The sequence below is a fragment of the Calliphora vicina genome, chromosome 4, assembly GCF_958450345.1.
Source record: "Calliphora vicina chromosome 4, idCalVici1.1, whole genome shotgun sequence".
Lineage (NCBI taxonomy): Eukaryota > Metazoa > Arthropoda > Insecta > Diptera > Calliphoridae > Calliphora > Calliphora vicina.
In genome coordinates this window covers 48,089,055-48,112,293 of record NC_088783.1, presented here as the reverse complement: position 1 = coordinate 48,112,293, position 23,239 = coordinate 48,089,055, and the positions used below count along the sequence as shown (strand labels likewise).

Below are 23,239 nucleotides of genomic sequence, written 5' to 3'. Positions count from 1 at the left end.
AATATCACCTGTATATGCGAACGTCTTCATTTTGGGATATTATCAGTTGATATTGAATATTATGGCAAATAAGTGAATTTACACACAGAGCAAAAAATATAATTGTGATAAGATCACAAGACATATGTATTTCATTGGTATATATATTCTGGATCGTTATAGATAACGGAGTCAATATAGCCTTGTCCGTCTGTATTTTGAAATCAACTTTTCGAAGATACCAAATAACTTACATACATGATTGATACATAAATACCACGAGTTTTACACCAACAATTTTTTCACTCAATTTTTTGTTTTCACTAATTTTTTTAACCAATTTCTTTTATTTTCAACCAAAATTTTTATTCTCTAATATTTTGCTCATCAAAAGTTTTGTATACTAAAAATATTTTTTAATTTTTTCTGTAAAGTATGTATACATAGGTGAAGGGTATATACGATTCAGCACAGCCGAATATTGGTACTTTTTACACCCTTCACCATGAGTAGCAAGGGTATACATATATAAGTTTGTCATTCTGTTTGTAATTTCTACATTTTTCATTTGCGACCCTACAAAGTATATATATTCTGGATCGTTATAGATAGCGGAGTCGATATAGCCATGTCCGTCTGTGTGTTGATATCAACTTTTCGAAGACCCCAAATAACTTATATACACGAGTTATACATCAATATCTCCGAAATTCTTCCGGCTCGGTTGCTATTTAAAATCGAGAAAGAGGTCCACAAATGGCTGAGATATAAAGAAAAAACCAGGACAACCTCTATTTTTTACCTATTTTTGACCTATATCTGTATTTGAAACGACGTATATAAGACCATAGCAAGTTGGACCTACAATGGGTCAAAATCGGAAAAAATATTTTTTAACCCAATTTTTTTTTATCCGAAAATTTTTTTTTACTAAATATTAAAAAAAAAACTTAAAAAATTAAAAAAAAACAATTTCGAAAAATACAACTTTGGAAAAAAATTTAAATTTTGTTTAACTAAAAAAATATTTAAAATTTTTATTTTAAAGTATAATTTGGTGAAGGGTATATAACATTCGGCACAGACGAATATAGCTCTCTTACTTGTTTTTAAATGATTATATGTTTTTAAACAATTTTAAAACTATTGTTATCATTCATATGACTGACGCTACCTATTATGTTACTGTTATCAATGATTGCAGCTTCATATAGGTATATGTTTCTAGCGTTTAAGAATGCAATCATTTCCATGATAAAGAAGTAAGAAGTATGGTCGTTTAAGCCCAACCATATAATACCCTACACTAAATAAATGAGCAAAAACTTGTTTCTTTTAAAATTTCAATAATTTATATTCGTTAGTGATTTTCGGAATTGGACTTTATATGAGAGCTATGACCAATTATAGTCCGATCATCATGAAATTAGGTATTTTGATTTATGTCTATATGAAAATTATTTATGTTGAATTTTTTGTGTATACCAGGATATTTATACACTTTAAAGAGATTTTCGGAAGCGGTTTTATATGGGAGATATAACTAATTATAGACCGTTTACATGGACAGCCAGCCAGGCGGACGGACATTGACTCAGAAATGGTATAGTGTATAGAAATTACATCTTTTTATATTGTTCTCATTTTATGGTTATTATATGTTATTATCTAAGTATACTGAATGGTTTGCGCGGTTCAGAAGTGATGATTTTGACACGTCAGACAAAAAAGTTTAAAAACCAAAAATTGAAGGCATTACTGCATGAAGATTGTTGTCAAACTCAATAACAGCTTACAAAATCATTGGGAGCTACTCAATCATTAAAAGCGGCGAATTTGGGTACCATACATATTGATGTCGCGAGTCTTTGAAAGACAATTTTGCATATCCTAAAAGGAACGCTATAAAAGAAAATAATTTTTGCACTGAATCATTACTTGCGCTAATCCATTACGATAACCTGAAGAATGGTTAAATCGTACGTGAATCCCAGTCAACCAGCCGAATCGATACCAAAGCCAAATACACATGGCGCTAATGTAATGCTCTGTATATGGTGGGACCAAAAGGGTATGTTATGAGCTGCTGAAATCTGGCCAGACCATCACAGGGAACCTGTACCGAACGCAAGTGATTCGTTTGAAGCGAGCATTGGCCAAAAATCATGACAACGCTCGGCCACAAGTTGCATTTACCTGTTAAAAACTATGTATTTAGAAAGAAGGTGTTTGAAAGTTTTGCCTTATAGTCTAGATTTTTCCCCGTTCGATATATGCAGATCACTCTCTCTGAGATACGTTTCACTTCAGTACAGAGTATCCGAAATTTGCTTGTTTCGTTCTTTGCCTCAAAAGATAAGCAATTCTTTTGGCGCAGAAGCCATATGTTGCCAGAAAGATGGGAAAAGGTCATAGCTAACAATGGCCAATACTTTGAATAAATTTGTATTGTACAAATGTTTCAAAATAAAAGCTAAAAATTTGAAAAAAAGGAGGATTTCGAACAGTCAGTTATTCTGAATATCCTAGTGATTATTTCGGTCAGGAAATTTTAGATTTAAATTAAATATGTATATTAAGGGTACTCATTTAAACGCTTAAGTTTCCCATTTGTGCAAATGGGCAAATTTGCGCGACATGTTTCATGAACCCACCTTTTCAATTTTGTGCAAGTTTATACAGAAAATTTATATTTGTCAAATAAAAATACATAAATTCAACAAAAGCTTTAATAATTTTTTTTCAAATTGTATAAATTTTAATTTTAAAATGTTGAATGAAAGTTAAATCTTTGGAACAAACGGTGGTATATATAGTTTGGAGGACTTTGTTTATGTTCTAGCTGTTGGTTAATGTTTTCATACACAATGTCATTTAATACAATCATTCTGTTCCTAAGTTACACAATTTTCACATGCACAAAATTTTTATATTTTATTTGATTTTTATTTCTTATAAATAAAAGTAAACAAAAGCAGCTGATCCATCAAATGCTCAATAAATTCAAGTTTGCGAGTCTAAATTGTCGCGCAAACTTATCGGAGTTGTGCAAACGAATTTCCATACATTTTTTGACATTTCATTTGCGAGAGTGTAAAAATGCACAGATTGCACAGTTTGCGAGGCTTTTAAGCATTTACATGAGGACCCTTATTACATTTGTTAATTGGTTATTTTGAATATATAGTCATTGACCATTTCAGTGTCATGATGGTTGATCGCAACATTGGTACTCCTTTATGGCTTCTTTAACAATAATTTGTTTATTTTTTAACTTTGCTTCCATCAATATGATTGGTTTCCCCATCTATGAAATTCTCGATAAGGTCGCCGATTCTTGTAAAGCAGGCACCAATTTTTCATATGAAAATTTGTGTTCTAACTCAGCATCTTATGATGTCAATAAATAGCTATAGAGGTTACTTTAATATCTTAAAATTTTATTGGAAATTGTTATAAATATAGTAGTTCTTATCATGTACATATGTTTATTTTTAATAAGTTTAAAGAACTTCTTTTAAAATAGATAAGTGTTTATTTATTTTCCAAAAATGTTTGCCATATTTTCAGTTTTTTTAGGATTTTGACATATTTATTAGGGTATTCAATTAATCGGGTTCCTGGTTTAATCGGTTAATCGAGCAAATAATTAATCGGGGTTTAGATTTAATCGGTTAATAATCGGTTAATTTTAAATTATTCGATTAACCGAATAATTTGTATTTTAATTTTATATTGAAAAGAAAAACTTTTATAATCATTTTGTTAATAAAAAAACAAAAACATAAAAACTCAGAATCTCTTTCTGAACGATGTCCGTCCGTTTGCTGGTTGTCCATGTGAACATTGTGTGCAAAATACAGTTCGCCATTTTGAAGATATTTCAATAAAATTTGACACATGCTTCTGTAACTAAAAAACTAAATATTACATAGCCATTTTAAAACATAATTTTTGGATTCAGAGACTTCAAACCCATATAACAAAGCAATCAAATAATTTTGTCCAGCAAGATTTTAATTTCAAACTTCAGTGCATTGGACCTTAGTTTTGTCATAGTTTTAGATTTTAGTCAGTTCCATCTAGATCACTAAACAGATATTTTTAAATTTGTATAACATTTAGAACTTTATATGTATCCTTAATCAAAAGGGTAAAATATTTTGCTGCATGTTGTTCTATAAATATCATTGAGTCAAAATAAGGCAAATAAATAATAACTAAAAACTCTAACTTAAAAAGCTTCAAATATTTCATAAACTCTTTATTTAAAACAAATTCCAACTGTTTGTTCACATTAATTTAGAACCATTTGTTCACATCATAATGTTCAGAGGCAGAGCACAAGTTGGGATATTTGGGATTGGTGCCAGTGGTGCAAGATGTACCAGCCTTCTGGCAGCTGGCATATAATGGAAAATTTAATACGTTGGTGGTGGCATAATTACAGGCAATCAAGTAAAGCTTATAATCCTGACCAGCTACAGCGAAATTAGAGGCAGCACAACCAACGCGAATATTACGATCAGCCACCATGACAGTGAAGTGACCAATCATTCTACATTTAAAATGAAACACAGTTAGAAAATGGAAAACTTTTGCGAAATAATATTAAAACTTACGGTCCAGTATAATCATTAGGATACGAATCAATGTACGATTGTTTGGTGTTCTGAACTTCAGAGAACCAAATGTCAACGAATTGATGCATTTTTTCGGTATCATTGGCAGTATCGTAAAAACTTATATAGGCCAAATTCTGGCCGGAAAATTTAAAGGCATCAGTGTTGCGACATTTGTCATGTTGCATTTTACACTGTTTAACATTGAAAGCAGCAACGGCAGCCAACTCATCATCCCATTGCATGGTGGCCATACGGCAGGCAGGACTTAGTTTGGAATCACCACCACCAGCAATAAAGTTACGTTTAGCATTGTGAGCATCAACTAAAATTTTTTTCAGTGAATCGTTAATGTTAACCATTTTAGCGTCGGCAGGGCAGGAGGCATCAAATTTCTGTAGGAAATTAAAACTAATCAAGTATATATTGTGAGTGTGTTACGAAAACTTACACCATTTCCACAAGCAATATGTTTAACGCCTTTATCGCAAATTGAGTTGGAGCAATAATCGGTAGCACAGACAGCAGCAATTATAACCACAAAACACAAGAATACTGAGAAATTATTCATTTTATTTAGTAAGTTATTTCAGTTTGTTTTATCTAAGTCAAACTGATGGTGATTTAGCCAACAGCTTTTACTTTTATAGGTCAAAATTTGTTAGCATTTTGTCATATATATATATATCTACTGTATACTAATGATTTTTAATTGATAATGAGTATTGTTTAAATATTTAAATTGTTCGGAAATATTGACTTAAGATTCTCCGAATTATTCTCTTTGCCTGAAATCTCTTTGAAAAACAGAAGCTGCTAATAGCGAGAGAAATATCGCCTGCACATGCGAACATCTTTAGTTTGGGATTTAATCAGTCAATATTGGAAACAATGTAACTAATTGCTAAACAAAATATTTACAATTACTCAATAGAAACTTATATAAATCGATGTTTATACCCTACACCACCTTTGTGGGGAGGGTACTAGGCGTTTGTGCTGATATTTGCAACGCCCACCTTAAAGTATACCGATTGAATTATAATCACTTGCTGAGTCGATTTAACGATATTCGTCTGTACCTCTGGCTGACTGGTTGTCGATGTAAACCATGTGCCTAAAGTGCATGTCGCAATTTTGAAGATCTTTCAACAAAATTTGGTAAATAAAAAAATAAAATGTTTTTATCTTGCCTCTTACTTGTTATACCCTTCACCTTCGTGACAAGGGTATATATAAGTTTGTCATTCCATTTGTAATTTCCGCAATATAATTTTCCGACCCTATAAAGTATATATAAATAACTTACATACACGCTTCATACATCAATATATCCAGAATTCTTCTGGCTCAGTTGCTATTTAATTTTAATGTTTTTTTTAAGTATAATTTGGTGAAGGGTATATAAGATTTGGTACGGCCGAATATAGCTCTCGTACTTGTTTTTGCATATAATTGTAATTATAAAGTCTTTAACTATCTTTACGTATTTCTGTTTTCTTAATTCGTCTACTTTTTAATTTAAACAAATATTTTTATTTACATATACTTTACGTCATTACAAATTTATTAAAATAAAGAAAGATTAATTAAAAGTATTGAACTCATTGCAGCTGTAAAAATATTAACTTACAGTTTGTCAGATTTCCACCAAGAGATGCATACATGATGTTTTAAATAATTCACAAGCATCAGTTGATTAAAAATTTTAAGAGTTGAACAATCAATACATTGGCGCCACTACCGCTTAATGTTCCATAATTCCAATATAAAATTTAAAATGTTCAAAATCTTATGTTTTTCATTTAGCTTAATGTTCAAATAATTTGACCAAAATTTATGAATCACAAATTTTGATTTTGCAAAATTCTATATCTCCGTTGGTTATAAAATGCGTCACACTTTTAAAATGAGCTTTTTTAATTCGTTAGCAGCTAAAGAAAAAGTCACAAAGCAAACTCATCTGTGAGATAGCCAGTGGATTTAGTGCCTCCAATTGAAATCTGTGATATACTAGTTATTTGAATAAAATAATATTAAACAATAAAATTAATAAACCTAAGTATAATCATATAAAATGGGGTTTCTATGCGTATACTTAATATTTAAAGAAAAATAGTAATTGTAACACTCATACGCTCTGCTGTCATATTTCAACCCAAAATATATGGGTTGTATTCAAACTGTATGCATTCAAGTGTCACTTTCCGTTTCATCAATATGACTTTTTGAATATTAAAAAAAAACTCCAAAACTGCATAAATGTGTAGATAGATACATAATTACCCATAATTTATAAACTCTAAAATTTACAACTTTAATTTTAAAGATAAAAATATTGCTTTTAAAATTTTATAATCAAGATTTTTCTCTTAAAGCCATCTATTTAAATAATCATTTTAAAGTTTTTAAAACAATACTCAGAATGATTGAACCAACTTCATTGTTTGTGCAGTTTTTCATCTAGTTAGGGAATAATGATGTATAATATTTAAGTTAGTTTTTATACAACTGTGAAGTGAAGATGAAAATTATTTTGTTCTTCAGATAATTTACTTTGTATCCATCTCGCTAAAATAATAAATAAGATTCAGTATGTCAAAGTACACCAACTTTCATTAATGTTCCAATTTCAATTAAGTTTCTCGAGTTATCTCGCCAGTTCTATTTGAAACTAGTCATGAACTCAGTTACATAATGAGTAAAATATTTCCTATATAAATTTCAAAGTAATTTCGAAACTATCAATTTTAAGTTTACGCCCACATTTATAACTTCTTAAATTAATTCCGATAAGGAATTAAATTTAACTAAATTATATTTAATAACAACCCATATATTACGCAATTTTTAAGAAATTTTATCTATCAACCTTCATAACTCGAAAATGGGGTGAAGTATTGAAATGAAAGTGTTTTGGTTTGATATATTGTAACCTTGGCTATGAAAGTTTTTTTGTGTGTTAGATTGAAAACTCGACTACAAAATGGTTTACCTTTGACTACAAAGTTAACCGCCGTCCTTTCAAAAATATGTCAAACGAATCATAAAATAATTTTATTTATCTATCTTAAAAAATAAATGAGCTATTAAGCAATATTTCAGGAATATATTTGCAATAGCTATTTCTATTTTACTTAGAAATAAATCAGCTTTGTCAACAGTAGCTTAGGTTAGGTTCCATGGGCAGAGCCACTCAACAAGCTGCTTACTTGGACCCAATCCAATTGTGATACCCAAGAAGTAAACAGAAGGATATTTAGGTGAACCAAGGAGATTCTCTGACGAAGCAATGGATGCATCTCAAATTCATTATTGATAACTCATCTAAACACAAGATGGAGGGAGTTCCAAGAATACGTTCCCTCAAGTGTGTCAGAATTGATGTGACAAAGTCTCCTCCTCTTCTTCGTTTCGACAGCTTCTACAGTAATCGTTCTAATGATGGAGTGTCCTGTGATAAAAGAAACAATTATCCTTATTTCCTCACGACAAAATTCTATAAGTAGATTCTTTCTGCCGGCATCGAATGCGGGCCAGGTCGACCTCGCAACAGTACATATTTTGATTTTGTCATTCCGTTTGTATTATATAGAAATATTGCTCGTAGAACTAAAAAGTATATAATTCTGAGTCTTTATAAAATTCTAAGACGATCGATGTGCTGTCGTCCGTCCACCTTTATCTATTACTGACACGATAGAGCCTCAAAGGAGTAATTATCGAAAAATATTATCTAATGATAAGAAATGTTTGTTATTGAAAATTGACAAATCGGACAAATGAATTCTAAGACGATCTAGCTATGATCGTCCGTCTTTATGTTATAAGGTCTACAGAGATCGAAATATGAGAATAAAATTTCCCCAATAAGATTCTTTGTTGATCAGAAATAGTTAGTGTTAAAAATGTGTAAAATCGGTCAAACCATAAAAATTTTACTAGAAAATGTTCGTCAGACGTTTAGAAACAATTGAAATATTAACAACCTAGCAAACCGAAATTTGGATCAAATTGTTTTTGCTAAAAGCTAACTCGGACTTTACAGTACTTGTATCTTTTTCCATAAAGTATATATATTCTGGATCGTTATAGATAGCGGAGTCGATATAGTCATATCCTTCTGTAAGTGGAAATCAAATACATGATTGATACATCAACATATCCGCTATAGTTCAATTTAGAATATTATTTAAAATCGAGAGAATCGGCATTTGAGAGATATGAGCAAAAAATTACGACTACTTACGATTTTTCACGATTTTTAAATTTTTTTTTTAACAAGAATTTGTTTCACCAACATATTATTTAAATATTTTTTTAAAGTATACTTTGGTGAAGGGTATACAAGATTCACTCTTAATTTTTTGTTATCGTTTTTGTGTTCAACTTTAGTTTGTTTTTTAAATAAAACTGATTTCTTTTAATATTTATAGGTTTAAATCATGTTTTAATGTATTTGTTTTTATTGGTAATAACTTAAATTCATGATTATGAATTATATTTTATAATAGTTTACATTCTTAAGTTTTCCATATGAATAGTGTGTTACTTAGTATTTATAATATGCATTAATATAACTTTAATATTCTTTTGACATCTTGTTAAATACAAACTATAATGACTTAAAAACTAAACAAAACAAGAGAAAACAAATAATGTATTTTAATTTAATTTATTAATTAATTATATACAGCAATAAGTAGTGAAAACATTTTTTTTTATTATTTAATTGTGCATGAATAAGTATGTTTTTTTTTGTTTATTTGATATATAAAGTTGTGATAAGGAGTTTAAAGAATGCCATTTAGCTCTTAAGGTTTTTTAATTTTAAATATAAAAAATATTCATAATAATTGGAAGCATTATGAGCAAATAATAGGGAAGTTTAATGTTAAAAAATTAAAAATGTTGATGTTTTTAACTAAAGAGTTAAACGCTTGGCGTTTTAAATTTACATGAACTTATTTATTTCGTATTTTTTTTAACCTAATTTAAGTAATTATAAAAAATAGGTAAAAAATAATTATAAAAACATAATAATAATCATAATATTATTGTTTAAGTAAAGCAATTGAGAGGGGGTTTTGTATTTAAAATTAAATTTTATTTTTATTTTTAAACAAAAATTTAATTTTGTCATGAAGCGCCACATTTTGTTTTCTAATTATATATTTTCTGGGAAATATTTCTATGATTTTTTTTTAAACCGTGATATTCAATTAAGGTTCTGGGTATTGTATTTTTTTAAGTTTTTCAAAACTAAGTTTAATTAAGCATTGGATTAATTATACATATATGTACTTAGTTTTTACATGTATACAGCAGCATTTTAATGCCTTTAGTTACCTTTAGAGTTACATATATTTTAGGTATATAATATATATGGGGGATTTCATGTCAAGTGAACCAACTTTTGAAATCGATGTCTTCCGATCGGGATGAAATTTGCACCAAGGTTAGCTCTATTGGATAGTAACTCAGACACAATTTTTCAACAACATCGGTCGAGAACTCTCTGAGTTATAGGGGGTAAAATTTTGACAATTTGGTCAAACAGGGGTTTTTTCTTATCCATGTAACTTATTACCTATTGTTCTTAGCAAAATGTGTTCCAAATAGTATAGATAGCTATTTCTTCGATCTTTCGAAAAAAAATATTTAAAAAAAAAAATAAAAAATTTTTAATATTTTTTTTCCGAAATCAAAAACTTTTTTGACTTTTTTTTAAAATACGCTATTTTTTTTTATTTTTTTTTTTTTCTTAAAATAAAGTTTAGATATTTTCCTTGAACACCTACTAGGTCGCTTAGTGGGATGCGAGTGGGATATCTATCAAAATAAATATTTTGTAACTCAAAACATAAAATTTTTGACTTTTTTTGCAAAATCAAAAACTTTGTTGACTTTTTTTTTTCAAAATGGACCCTTTTTTAATCTTTTTTTTTAGGTCAAACAAAAGCTTAGATATTATCCTTGAAGACCCTTTTGGTCGCTTAGTGGGATGCGAGTGGGATATCTATCAAAATAAATATTTTTTAACTCAAGACTTACAATTTTTGACTTTTTTTTTTGCAAATACGATTTTTTTTCCAAATGGGCCCTTTTTTTAAAATTTTTTTTGTAGTCAAAAGAAAGCTTAGGTCCATTCCTTTAAGATATTTTTAGTCCCTTAGTGGAATGCGAGTAGGATATCTATCAAAATAAATATTTTGTAACGCAAGACATACAATTTTTTAATTTTTTTTTGCAAAATCAAAATTTTTTTCCAATATGGGCCCTTTTTTAATTTTTTTTTTTGCTCAAAAGAAAGCCTAGGTCCATTCCTTTAAGATATTTTTAGTCCCTTAGTGGGATGCGAGTGGGATATCTATCAAAATAAATGTTTTAACACAAAAATTGTATGTCTTGAGTTACAAAACATTTATTTTGATATATATCCCACTCGCATCCCACTAAGCGATCAAAACCATCTTAAAGGAATAGGCCTAAGCTTTCTTTATAGCAAAAAAAAAAATTACAAAAAGGGCCCATTTTAAAAAAAAGTCAAAAAAGTTTTTGATTTTGCCAAAAAATCAAAAATTGTATATCTTGAGTTACAAAATATTTATTTTGATAGATATCCCACTCGTATCCCACTAAGGGACCTAAAATATCTTAAAGGAATGGACCTAAGCTTTCTTTTGACTAAAAAAAAATTTTTAAAAAAGGGCCCATTTTGAAAAAAAATTCGAATTTGCAAAAAAAAGTCAATAATTGAATGTCTTGAGTTACAACATTTTTATTTTAATAGATATCCTACTCACATCTTCCTAAGTGACATAATAGGTCTTAAAGGAAAAGACCTAAGCTTTCTTTTGAGCAAAAAAAAATTTTAAAAAAAAGTCCCATATTGGAAAAAAATTTCGATTTTGCAAAAAAAAATTAAAAAATTGTATGTCTTGCGTTACAAAATATTTATTTTGATAGATATCCCACTCGCATCCCACTAAGGGACTAAAAATATCTTAAAGGAATGGACCTAGGCTTTCTTTTGAGCAAAAAAAAAAAATTAAAAAAGGGCCCATATTGGAAAAAAATTTTGATTTTGCAAAAAAAAATTAAAAAATTGTATGTCTTGCGTTACAAAATATTTATTTTGATAGATATCCTACTCGCATCCCACTAAGGGACTAAAAATATCTTAAAGGAATGGACCTAAGCTTTCTTTTGACTACAAAAAAAATGTTAAAAAAAGGGCCCATTTGGAAAAAAAATCGTATTTGCAAAAAAAAAAGTCAAAAATTGTAAGTCTTGAGTTAAAAAATATTTATTTTGATAGATATCCCACTCGCATCCCACTAAGCGACCAAAAGGGTCTTCAAGGATAATATCTAAGCTTTTGTTTGACCTAAAAAAAAAGATTAAAAAAGGGTCCATTTTGAAAAAAAAAAGTCAACAAAGTTTTTGATTTTGCAAAAAAAGTCAAAAATTTTATGTTTTGAGTTACAAAATATTTATTTTGATAGATATCCCACTCGCATCCCACTAAGCGACCAAGTAGGTGTTCAAGGAAAATATCTAAACTTTATTTTAAGAAAAAAAAAAAAATAAAAAAAAATAGCGTATTTTAAAAAAAACTCAAAAAAGTTTTTGATTTCGGAAAAAAAATATTAAAAATTTTTTATTTTTTTTTTTAAATATTTTTTTTCGAAAGATCGAAGAAATAGCTATCTATACTATTTGGGACACATTTTGCTAAGAACAATAGGTAATAAGTTACATGGATAAGAAAAAACCCCTGTTTGACCAAATTGTCAAAATTTTACCCCCTATAACTCAGAGAGTTCTCGACCGATGTTGTTGAAAAATTGTGTCTGAGTTACTATCCAATAGAGCTAACCTTGGTGCAAATTTCATCCCGATCGGAAGACATCGATTTCAAAAGTTGGTTCACTTGACATGAAATGCCCCATATATTTGTTTAGTTTAATTTAATTTCTTTGACTTGTCATTCTAACTTAAAGATTATGTACCTTTTATGAAGATTTTTATGTTTTTATTTTTGATAAATTGTTGTTTGTTTAAATGTAAATATACTGCTATCAAAAAATACTTTATTTATTTTTATTATTTTCTTTTAAATATATATTTAACACATACACATCTAATTAAGTAGTATTAAGTTGTTAATAGACACCATTATTTTTTAAATTAAGGTTTAGGTTTTCATATTACTGTTGTTTATTTTTCAATATATGCATTCATACATCTAAAGGAAAAGTAGTGTATTTCATAACTTAATCTCTAATTATATGAGAATAGAGTAGTGTTTAGGGGTGAGTTTCTCACTTCCTCTATCATCAATACACTAGTGTATGTATTTAGTAAAGTAATCAGTAAAGGTTTAATTAACTTTGTTGTTGCTGCTGTTGTTGTTGATGTTGGGATTGCTGGTGCTGGTGTTGCAAGTGCTGCTGCTGTTGTGGTGTTCCAAATTTACTGGTTATTTTATGCGATACATTTACAATAGCCATTTCATGCTTTGAATCCATATCACAATCATATAAACCACTTAAGGAATCTAAACTTAATAGTCTGGAACTGGCACGACTTGACACAGATGTATCGTCCACGTCGGGGGCATTGTATAAAGAATTGACATCGGATAAAGCACCTTCGGCATCGGTTAAACCGGCCTCATTTAATAGAGAAATATTTTCCAAACCCGGCTCATCTGTGATATAGCCGGTAGATTCAGCACCTCCTATTTAAATAAACATACAAAATGAAATTAATCTAATTATATAAAATGAGTTTACTAGGCGTATACTTATATTTAATTAATTAATCTTATACACTAATACCCCGGTTTGCGTCGCAAATTGGGTATGGATAAAAGCAACGCAAACCGAAACGACTTTCCATACATTTGTATTGATTTTCATTTAATTGGTTTCTAGATCCATAATTTTTGCTGAAAAAATAGATTTTTCAATACAAACATTTTCATATTAACGACGCAACTACGAAGCCATGCGACGCAAACTGAAACAAAAACTATGCAAATCGGAGCACTTACGACGCAACTTCCAAGCCATGCAACGCAAACTGATACAAAATCGACGCAACTTCGAAATCACAGAAATTTTAAAAAGCCGCAACTTCGAAAGCGACGCAAACCGGGGTATTAGTGTATACCCTTCACCAAATTATGCTTCAAAATAAAAATTTTAAATATTTTTTTTCTAAGTTGTTTTTTCAGTTTAATGCCAGCAGATTTTATCACAGCTATTTATCAATTCGACGGTCGGTAACGGTTGCTTGCAATATTCAAACATTTCCATCAGTATAAACTTATATTTGTAAACAATGTTGATAACATGCTGTTATTAACATTGTTTATAAGTATGACAACATTAACTGTTCAATCTGTTAACATTAACATTGAAAGCTCTAGAATTCGAGTATTCTAGTTTTGACCGTTAAGAACAATAGAGGCTATTCGAATAAAGATGGCACTGTCTATAAATAGTGGCTGCGGTTTATTACATTAATTCTAGAAACGGTCGGATTTTCGAACAGAAAAAACAGTTAACCAATTTCTGGTTTCAGTTGTTGAGTTTTCTAACTCATATGTTGTGGTGTAATTAGAAAGGAATTTATGAGTACTACTAAGATGAAGCAGCTTTTGTTATATTTAATAGTACTAGGATCGCCTGGTGACCGAAAACGATGACCACTTTTAAAACGCATTTTACCACTTTTATGGAAAGAATTTTTAAATATTTTTTTGATATTGTGGACATCTAGAGAAAAAAACCTTTTAAACCATATATGTTTCATCAATATTGGTGGACAATAACATACTTAAAAGTGTACCACAAAACAACGTGTGGCCTATTTATATATAAGATAAGTATAAAAAATTGTATAATTACATTTTTTAATTACACTGTCCAACAAATTGAGACTTTTTGATTGGAACATAATAGTGACCCTATAATTCTGAAAGGGCATGTTGAGTACATCATTTTTGTAGAATAAACATATAGTCCAGCTGGTCTGAATTTTTTTTACAGTGGGTCAGAGTTTTAATTTTTTGATCGAAAGTAGCATATATACATATATCTGAGAGAATTTTTATTGTCATAGTTATATTGTGGAATTTTATGGAGATCATTTTTGTGGAAGATCTTAACCTCTCTTTAGGGGTCAATTTGAAATTTTTTTCGATAAAATCAAAAAAGTCCTTTCAAAAAGGACATTTAAGGATTAAAATATTCTACAAAATTTGTTGGTGTAAAATTTCAGTGGGGGTCACCAAAGATACAAAAGTTGTAAATAGAGCGCTTTATTTAATTATCAAAATTACATTATCAAAAAAAATCGACAAAAATCCAATTATGATTCGAAGGAGATGAACTTTAAAATAAAAATAGTCTTTAAGGAGATCTACAAAAACGTGCATACCTTTAGTTCAAGAGATATTTAGGTTTATTTATTTTTATAATTCTGCTCGATTTTATTTTGGTTTTTTAGATATGGCGGTCCTATGGACGATCGAATTTTTTTTTTAAAAATATCAGCTATTTTTGCTATAAAATTTTGAATAACATCAAGAACCCTTTTAACGGTTATCTCGTACCCATAAAAAGTTACATGCATCAAAAGTTGGATCATGTAAAAATGGCCGTATTTTTTACTTTTTTCCCAAAAAAGTCCCTACATTTTTTCTTTTGTAGAAAAAATTTTCTTCAGGACTATATAAAATTTGTATATGATCCGAAAAGAGAACCTAATGCAAAAGCGTGTAAAGTAAAACTTGGCTCACTTAAGTGGACCTAGTCGCCTCGTAGAATATTTTAATCCTTAAATGTCCTTTTTGAAATGACTTTCTTTGATTTTATCGAAAAATTGTACAATTGTTCCCTAAATGGAGGGTTAAGATCTTCCACAAAAATGATCACCATAAAATTCCACAATAAAAATTCTCTCAGATATAAACTTACAACATTTTTTTCAATTAGTTTAATGCTACCTTCGATCAAAAAATTAAAACTTTGACCCACTTGACAAGCTGGACTATAAGTTTATTCTACAAAAATTTTCTACTCAACATGCTCTTTCAGAATTATAGGGTCGCTACTTTGTTCCAAAAATGCTGTTGGACTGTGTTATTAAGTACAAACTCTCACCTGTAGCTTCTTCCCTACAATCATCATCCGACCACTCGGATTGACTTTCCAAATGATTCGAGTCCATCGACTGATGATTATGATGACCGGCACCATATTTGAGCTCATCATTTATCACATTCGCTTCCATTAAATCGTTGCGATGATCGTGCAAACCATTCGATAAAGCTCCGACCAAAGCCTCCTCCGGACCACAATCATGCTCCTCATCCTCTTCATCGTCTAAATCGTCTTCACTATGATATGGACCACGCTGATGGTGATGTTGCAGCTGCAGTTGCTGCTGCTGAAGATGGTGATTGATCATGTCGGGTTGAGCCAAACGTTTTTTGCGTACATCACGACCAACTTCATCATCCTCAAATTCTTCATCGGCCAAATTATCCTCCGTATCGTCACGTTCATCTTCATCATGATTATTGGCATGATGTTGATGATTGTTCCGTTGTCGCTGATGATTGTGACCGTGGTGATTTGTGTGATGGTGATGATGGTGGTGATGATGATGACGATTGTAGCGTGAGTTTTTATTATCGGCCGGATCGTCTAATTGATCCAGGCTTTCGTGACTTTGATCGAAATCTTTGGAACGTGGTCGCATACGATGACGATGATTATGTTCTTTGGTTGCAATTGGTTGCTGTTGTTGTTGCGGCTGCTGCAGCTGCTGTTGTTGTTGTTGATTTTGTATATGCTGAGGATAGTTGTTGTAGTTTGTACCATTTGTTGAGGTCGAAGATTTATTGGTCATATCCATCATGGCCAAATTTAATTGATTACGTGTTTCATGCAGTATTTCACATGATTCGGTATCAGATGTTTGCCTATTTGAAAATAAGTATTGTAATATGAAATGGAAGTAAATATTTGTTTGGTTTTTAAACTTACATTTGACTGGATTCTGAGGGATTTTTATTTCTGGTTATCTCCTTTATAGCCTCTAGACCCACCGGATGTTTGGCAATCATGAAACTTGTACTCACAGGTATCTTCGAACCTTGCAGTCTTCCCGTTGTAGGCGAATTCAATTCATCCAATATTGTGGCTGCCATGGCTGTTGTAACATTCTTCAAATTATTGTTGCCACTGAGTGGAGTACTGCCGCTCAAGTTGCCATTACTGCCCAAGCTACCACTTCCTCCAATGCCAGCGGCCACATTCAGACCATTCGAACTTAGTTTACTATTACTACCAGAGTAGCTTATGTCTATGTTGTTGCGACTACTGCTGTTGCTGGTCGTATTGCCGCCTTCTGCATTTCCCCCCGAAACGGATGTTATATTACCGCCCGTCGACGAAGAAGCTGTGGCTGCTGTTGAATTATGTGTTGTAGTTGCTAAACCTCTAGCCCTAGAGGATTCATTTAAAAGTCTTTGCAATTCCCTCTCAAATGGTGATTTGGTGGCATTTTGATTGCCACCTCCCGATGTTTGACCCGCGCCTTGACCCTGTTTGCCTTGAGCCAAAACCAAACGATCTTGATACTCAAAACTATTACAGGAGTCTCCCTTATTTTGTGTTGTTGTGGTGTACTGACCCTGACTTTCAGTTGTGGAGCTCACTTCGAAATCTTTCAGATTGGACATGTCGATGACGGGTGATGTGGGATCCACTTGTATGTCGCAGGGATAAAGCCATTGCAGGGGATTGCCACCGTTGCGGGTCACATGATTATTAGCTGCTGTTATGCGAGGTGAGTCCTCTTCACCCTCTCCCTCGGTGGTTTTGGAATAACTTTCGTCGGACGAACTCATTGAGGGCGAATGAGGTCGGGAACTTAGATCATCTGTGGAAGACATTTCGCGACTCTCTTCCAGTTCAGTTGGTAGCTTCGGCAGAGGCTTCATGTATGATCGTAGAAGAGGGGTATTCTGTTTTAGACTCGTTGTTAATGTGGCAGGTTTGGGTGGTAGGGCTGGTAGAGGAGGTTGTGGTTGTTGGGAGTACAGAGGATATTGTTGTTGTTGTTGCTGTTGTTGGTAGTGCTGGTAATTCTGTTGGAGTTGTTGCTGTTGTTGTATAAACAAATTATTGGGACACATATAACGTGGTGGTTCATATTTAGTGGGAGTATGATGCATTTGTTGATGATGTTGCATGGGCATTATCTTTATGATTTACATTATTTTTTTTTTTTTGTTTTGGATAAGGGATTTAGCACGAGGATTTTAAAGCATCATTTTTATGGATGTTTGTTTGGTAGTTACATTTAGATTTTCAGTTCGATACATACACACGCAAAAAGTTAAAAATATGAAGACACATAAAGATAATGATGGTTTAGAGTAACATGTTCCACCATGCATTAAGGCGCAACACACATACACACATTTAATGGATTGAAAGAACATAGAAAATATACAAAAACAATTATTTACAAATAAAATATAGAAAACCATTAACCATTTAGTAAATAAAGTACATAATAATAAAATACACATATAAATGAGATCATTGTTAGGAGTTTTGGGAATATTGAATACAGCGAAGATTTAGAGAACGAGATTGTACAGTCAGTCAGTCAGTTTGTGTGTCATGTCTTGTTGTCCTTAGTGTTTTCTTATCCTGGCAAATTTGAAGGTAGTGTACAATTTCTAGGTTTATCAGCTCAGCTACAGGAAACTGAAACATTTATATATCTATCTAATATCATACTGACATTTGTCGCATTCAACTGAAACTTTGATTTAAAGAGTAATATTAGAAAACATTTTTTAAATCAAAGTGAGAATGGAACTCAATTGACTACAGCATTTTTTATTCATATTGAAATTTAAGTTGTAAAAATTCCAAATGAATTTCAATTTTAAACTGAGTGAATTATAAATAAAATAGAAATTCAGAAAATTCCAAATGATGATTTCAATTTTAAATTGAGAAAATTTCAAATGAAATTGATAATTTCAGAATGAAATTGAGAATTTGAAAATAAAATAGAGTTTTGAAAATAAAATTGAGAAATTTTCAAAAGAAGCTGTGAAAATTTCAAAATAAAGTTGAGAATTTCAACATGAAATTGAGAATTTTAAAATGATACTGAGAATTTCAAAATGAAATAGAGTTTTCAAAATTAAATTGTGATTTTCAAAATGAAATTGAGAAAATTCTAAAAGGAAATTGTGAAAATTTCAAAACAAAATTGAAATAATTCCAAAGCAATTTTGAAAATTGCAAAATTAAATTGAGAAATTCAACATAAAATTGACGATTTCAACATGAAATTGAGAAAGTTTTCAATGAAATTATGAAAATTTTAAAATAAAATTCAGAACTTCAAATGAATTTGCAATGAAATTATGAAAATTTCAAAATAAAATTGAGAATTTCAAAATCAAATTTAAATTGAGAAAATTCCAAAGAAATTGTAAAAATTTCAAAATAAAATTGAGAATTTCAAAATTCTGAAAATTTCAAAATAAATTTGAGAATTTCAAAATGAAATAGAGTTTTCAAAATGAAATTGAGAAAATTCTAAAAAGAAATTATGAAAATTTCAAAACAAAATTGAGATAATTCCAAAGCAATTTTGAAAATTTCAAATTAAATTGAGAAATTCAACATGAAATTGACGATTTCAACATGAAATTGAGAATGTTTTCAATGAAATTATGAAAATGAATTTCAAAATGAATTCTGAAACTTTGAAATAAAATTATGAAGATTTCAAAATAAAATTGAGAATTTCAAATGAAATAAAAATGTGAAGATTTCAAAATAAAATTGAGAATTTCAAAATCAAATTTAAATTGAGAAAATTCCAAAGAAATTTCTGAAAATTTCAAAATAAAATTGAGAATTTCAAAATCAAATTGTGATTTTCAAAATGAAATTGAGAAAATTCTAAAAAGAAATTGTGAAAATTTCAAAACAAAATTGAGATAATTCCAAAGCAATTTTGAAAATTTCGAAATAAAATTGAGAAATTCAAAATGAAATTTAGAAAATTACGATTGAAGTTGAGAAAATTCTAAATAAAATTGAGAAAACAAAAATTTTTGGGAATTTTTTTTTCTTTTGGAAACATTTTTTTATGAAAAAAAAAGTAAAAAAATATGTTTTCCCGATTTTGAAAAGGTCTTTAAAAAGTCCATCATTAAATATTTATATTGTCAATGTAAGTAATCCAGATAAAGATTTGGTAGCTTCAGAGAGTTAATTGAATTTCCCAATTTCAAATAGAAATTCTCAATTTCAAATAGATTTTTTACCATTTCAATTGGAATTTTCTCCATTTTATATAGAAATTTTAAATTTCATATAGATTTTTCTCAATTTTAATAAGAATTTTTCCAAAATCACACAGATATTCTAAATTAAATTTCGAATTTTCTCAAGTTCAACTTCATATTTTCCATTTAATGTAGAAACTCAAATGAAATTTGAAATTTTCTGATTGTGTAGTTTTCCTTGAAAACTGAAAACATTTCCATATTCAAAACTAATGATAATTACGAAACCAGTGACTAAATTAATGGAGAGGATGATAAAACATTGACCTGTCGCTATATATCAGAGATAATAAATATATTATATTCAATATTTGGATTCGTTGGTGCCGCCTAAGACCAGCATGATGTTTTGTTCCGAGAATCCCAGAAATATACCAATTTGAACAAGAACTATATGACATTTTATACAATTTTTGTGAACAAAATTGTTATGGCTCTTCCACTGAAATATTGATCAAATAATTAATGGAAATTTCAAAAAGTATTTCAGAAATTTCAAATTGAATTTCAGAATTTTTGAATTGTTTATCCAAAAATATATCGAATAGAATTTCAGAAATTTCGAATTGTATTTCAGAAAATTCTCATTGTGTTTTAGAAGTTTTCATTTGTATTTTAGAAATTTCAAGTTATATATCAGAGGTTTCTAGTAGAAATATAAATGGAGATTTCTGAAATACAATTATAAAAAATTAAAAAATACAATTGTAAATTTCTGAAATACAATTGGAAACTTCTGAAACACAATTAGAATTTTCCGAAATACAATTCGAAATTTCTGAAATTCTATTAGAAAATTCTGAAATATAATTTAACATTTATTTGAAGCTCATTTGGAAATTTCTGAATTTAGAAATGGTGTAGATCTATGGCGATTTAGCTATGTCCGACTATATAACTGTTAAATATGTAAATGTCTTTTCGAATTCTCAATAAATCAGGACACTTTTAACTAATTTTTAAATTTAAAAACAACAAACTACTTTTTAAAATGTTGGACTATAGTTCCTTTGAAATCTAGGGAATACCGAAAAAGTATATATTTCAGAATAAAATTTCACTGATACCATTTCCAGCTTTCAAACCTAATTCAGGTTGAACGATGATGACGATTTTCATAAATAATTTCAGGAAGGGATCAAATCATTATACTGAATAGGAAGTGTTTCGAAAGATAATGAAATATACATACATAATTTTGAAACCAATTCTTGATTGGATACTTTTTAAGAAAAATAAAGCACTCACGCTTTCTCGACAGGTATTTTATTTTTGAATTAGCGATACAAACATATCACAAAGATGCTGAAATAGAGGTTGTGTTATGTTTAAAACCTCTTAATCCACTTTGGTTTAAACTTAAGAGCGTAGTTCTGGAAGGTTTCGAAAGAACAGAAAGTGTTTAAAATATGTATAAAAATAAAATACCAAATTGTTTGTATATATATTTACAAAGTCGGGTAAACTAAAAGGGAAATTCTCTACATTTGGAAACCAACACCAATGATGAAATTTGCACACATGAAATCTACTACTAATTGAAATTGAATTGTGCGAATTTGGAGAGCAAACATCTGACTCTACTAACTAGTGACGACAACATTCAACTACTTGTGATGAAATCATAAGAGGTATTCTTCGTTACCACCCAAAAATGCATCTTCTTCATTAGCATTATCATCACAACTACTATCATCGTCTATGTAACTCACCTTGGCCACTTGGGTGGCGAGCAATAACGGTTCGCTTTCGCGACAATTGTGATAATTGCTGAAATGATTCGAGTTCGAGTTGTTGTGAGTCAAAATGGGCGAAGAAGACAACGAAGATGTTTGCTGTTGTTGTAGTTGCTGTTGCTGCTGATAGTTTTTATTGTTATGCTGTTGTTGTTGATGATAATTATTAAGATGTGATAGATGATTATTAAGATTATGATGAGCATGTTGTTGCATTGCCGGATGATGCTGATACAAATAATGATGATAATTATTTAATGCAGTAGTAGAAGTAGTGGTAGAAGTTGGTGTAGTAGTAGTAGTTGTAGAAGTAGTTAGATTTGTTGTTGTTGTTGTATGGAGGATGGAGGATGCATGCATTTGTTCACGTTTACCATTACCACCGTTAGCGGCACCATACAATAAATTATTGAAATTTTCCAGCGGAGCGTAAGGATCATGCATTTGTTGTTGCTGTTGTTGATCGTGTTCAATTTGTGGTTGTTGTAGTTGATTGTGTTGTTGTTGATGTTGTTGATGATGATGATGCATTAAATGTTGTGAGAGAGGAGTAGGAGGATTATTATAATTATTAAGAATATTGTAACGACTATTGCTAGGATTTTCAATAATATTAAATTGTTCACGGAACATTACCGATGCGGGTGTCAGGGATGATGCTGGTTGTTGATTTTGATTCTGATTTTGAGTTTGGAGTTGATGATGCTGTAGGGCGGGTGTTATATTGGACATTGCTGATGTAGATGATAGAGGAGTTGGTGGTGGTAGTGGTTGAGGTAAAGGTTGTTGCTGTTGCTGTGTTATGGAATTAGGATTTAAACCCATACTGCTCATAGAACTAGAAGAATGCTGGCGTTGATGCTGTGCAGCGGTCTGCTGCTGTTGTTGCTGCTGCTGCTGTGAGAAACCATTCCCACCGACTCCTCCGCCACCTGGATAATTGTTGTAACCATTAGTGAAACCATTATGATCATTACCATTATGTTCACCATTATGACCATTCTCATGTATATTGGGTAGTCCACCATTGGCAAGGAACGGTTGTTTCTGCAACTTACTATTCATTCTTTGTTGCTGCTGCTGTTGCAAATGATGCTGATGATGTTGCGGCTGCATATGTTGCAGCAGTAACTGCTGCTCTTCATTGATGGAATTGGCTTTAATTAAGACATTATTGCCCTCCTGTTCCATGTTATTGAAACCGAAATCTTTCTTTACATTATACGTTTCGGAATTCATATTGACATGATAGTTGTTTTCTTGGTATTGACTTTGTTTTTGATAATACTCAGTGGGTTGTAATTGGCTGGCCAGTTGGGTTTGTGGTAGCTGACCAAAGGATGGCCGGTTACCAATCATGGCATTGCGTACCTCACCATTGAGGCCATTGCTAGCATTGTCGTTGAGGAAATAGGTAATCATATCACCTTTACCCTTAACCTTAATAGTGCCACGACATCTGTTTAAAAAAGAAACGTTTACATAAAGATTAATCT

General features: G+C 30.4%; 2 protein-coding genes across 3 annotated transcripts in view; both read right to left on the bottom strand.

Moving 5' to 3' along the window:
* Window positions 1–4,228: 4,228 nt before the first annotated feature.
* Window positions 4,229–5,203, bottom strand: LOC135958237 (antigen 5 like allergen Cul n 1-like). Its single transcript, XM_065509129.1, has 3 exons — window positions 5,053–5,203; window positions 4,602–4,996; window positions 4,229–4,537 (listed from the first exon to the last, which is right to left on the bottom strand). Exons 1-3 carry the CDS (start codon window positions 5,170–5,172, stop codon window positions 4,282–4,284), a joined length of 771 nt encoding a protein of 256 aa, XP_065365201.1. The 5' UTR covers window positions 5,173–5,203; the 3' UTR covers window positions 4,229–4,281.
* A 7,334-nt stretch (window positions 5,204–12,537) lies between these two features.
* Window positions 12,538–23,239, bottom strand: part of rut (rutabaga) — a 190,123-nt gene continuing 179,421 nt past the window's right edge. The window contains exons 19-23 of one of the 2 annotated variants that reach the window (XM_065509887.1): window positions 22,380–23,202; window positions 21,720–22,196; window positions 16,667–17,886; window positions 15,779–16,602; window positions 12,538–13,347 (exon numbers count right to left, since the gene is read on the bottom strand). In XM_065509887.1, coding sequence (XP_065365959.1) covers window positions 12,992–13,347; window positions 15,779–16,602; window positions 16,667–17,886; window positions 21,720–22,196; window positions 22,380–23,202 — 3,700 coding nt within the window. In that variant the 3' untranslated portion in view covers window positions 12,538–12,991. The remainder of the gene's footprint in view (window positions 13,348–15,778; window positions 16,603–16,666; window positions 17,887–21,719; window positions 22,197–22,379; window positions 23,203–23,239) is intronic. The other variant, XM_065509888.1, reaches the window with a different exon arrangement.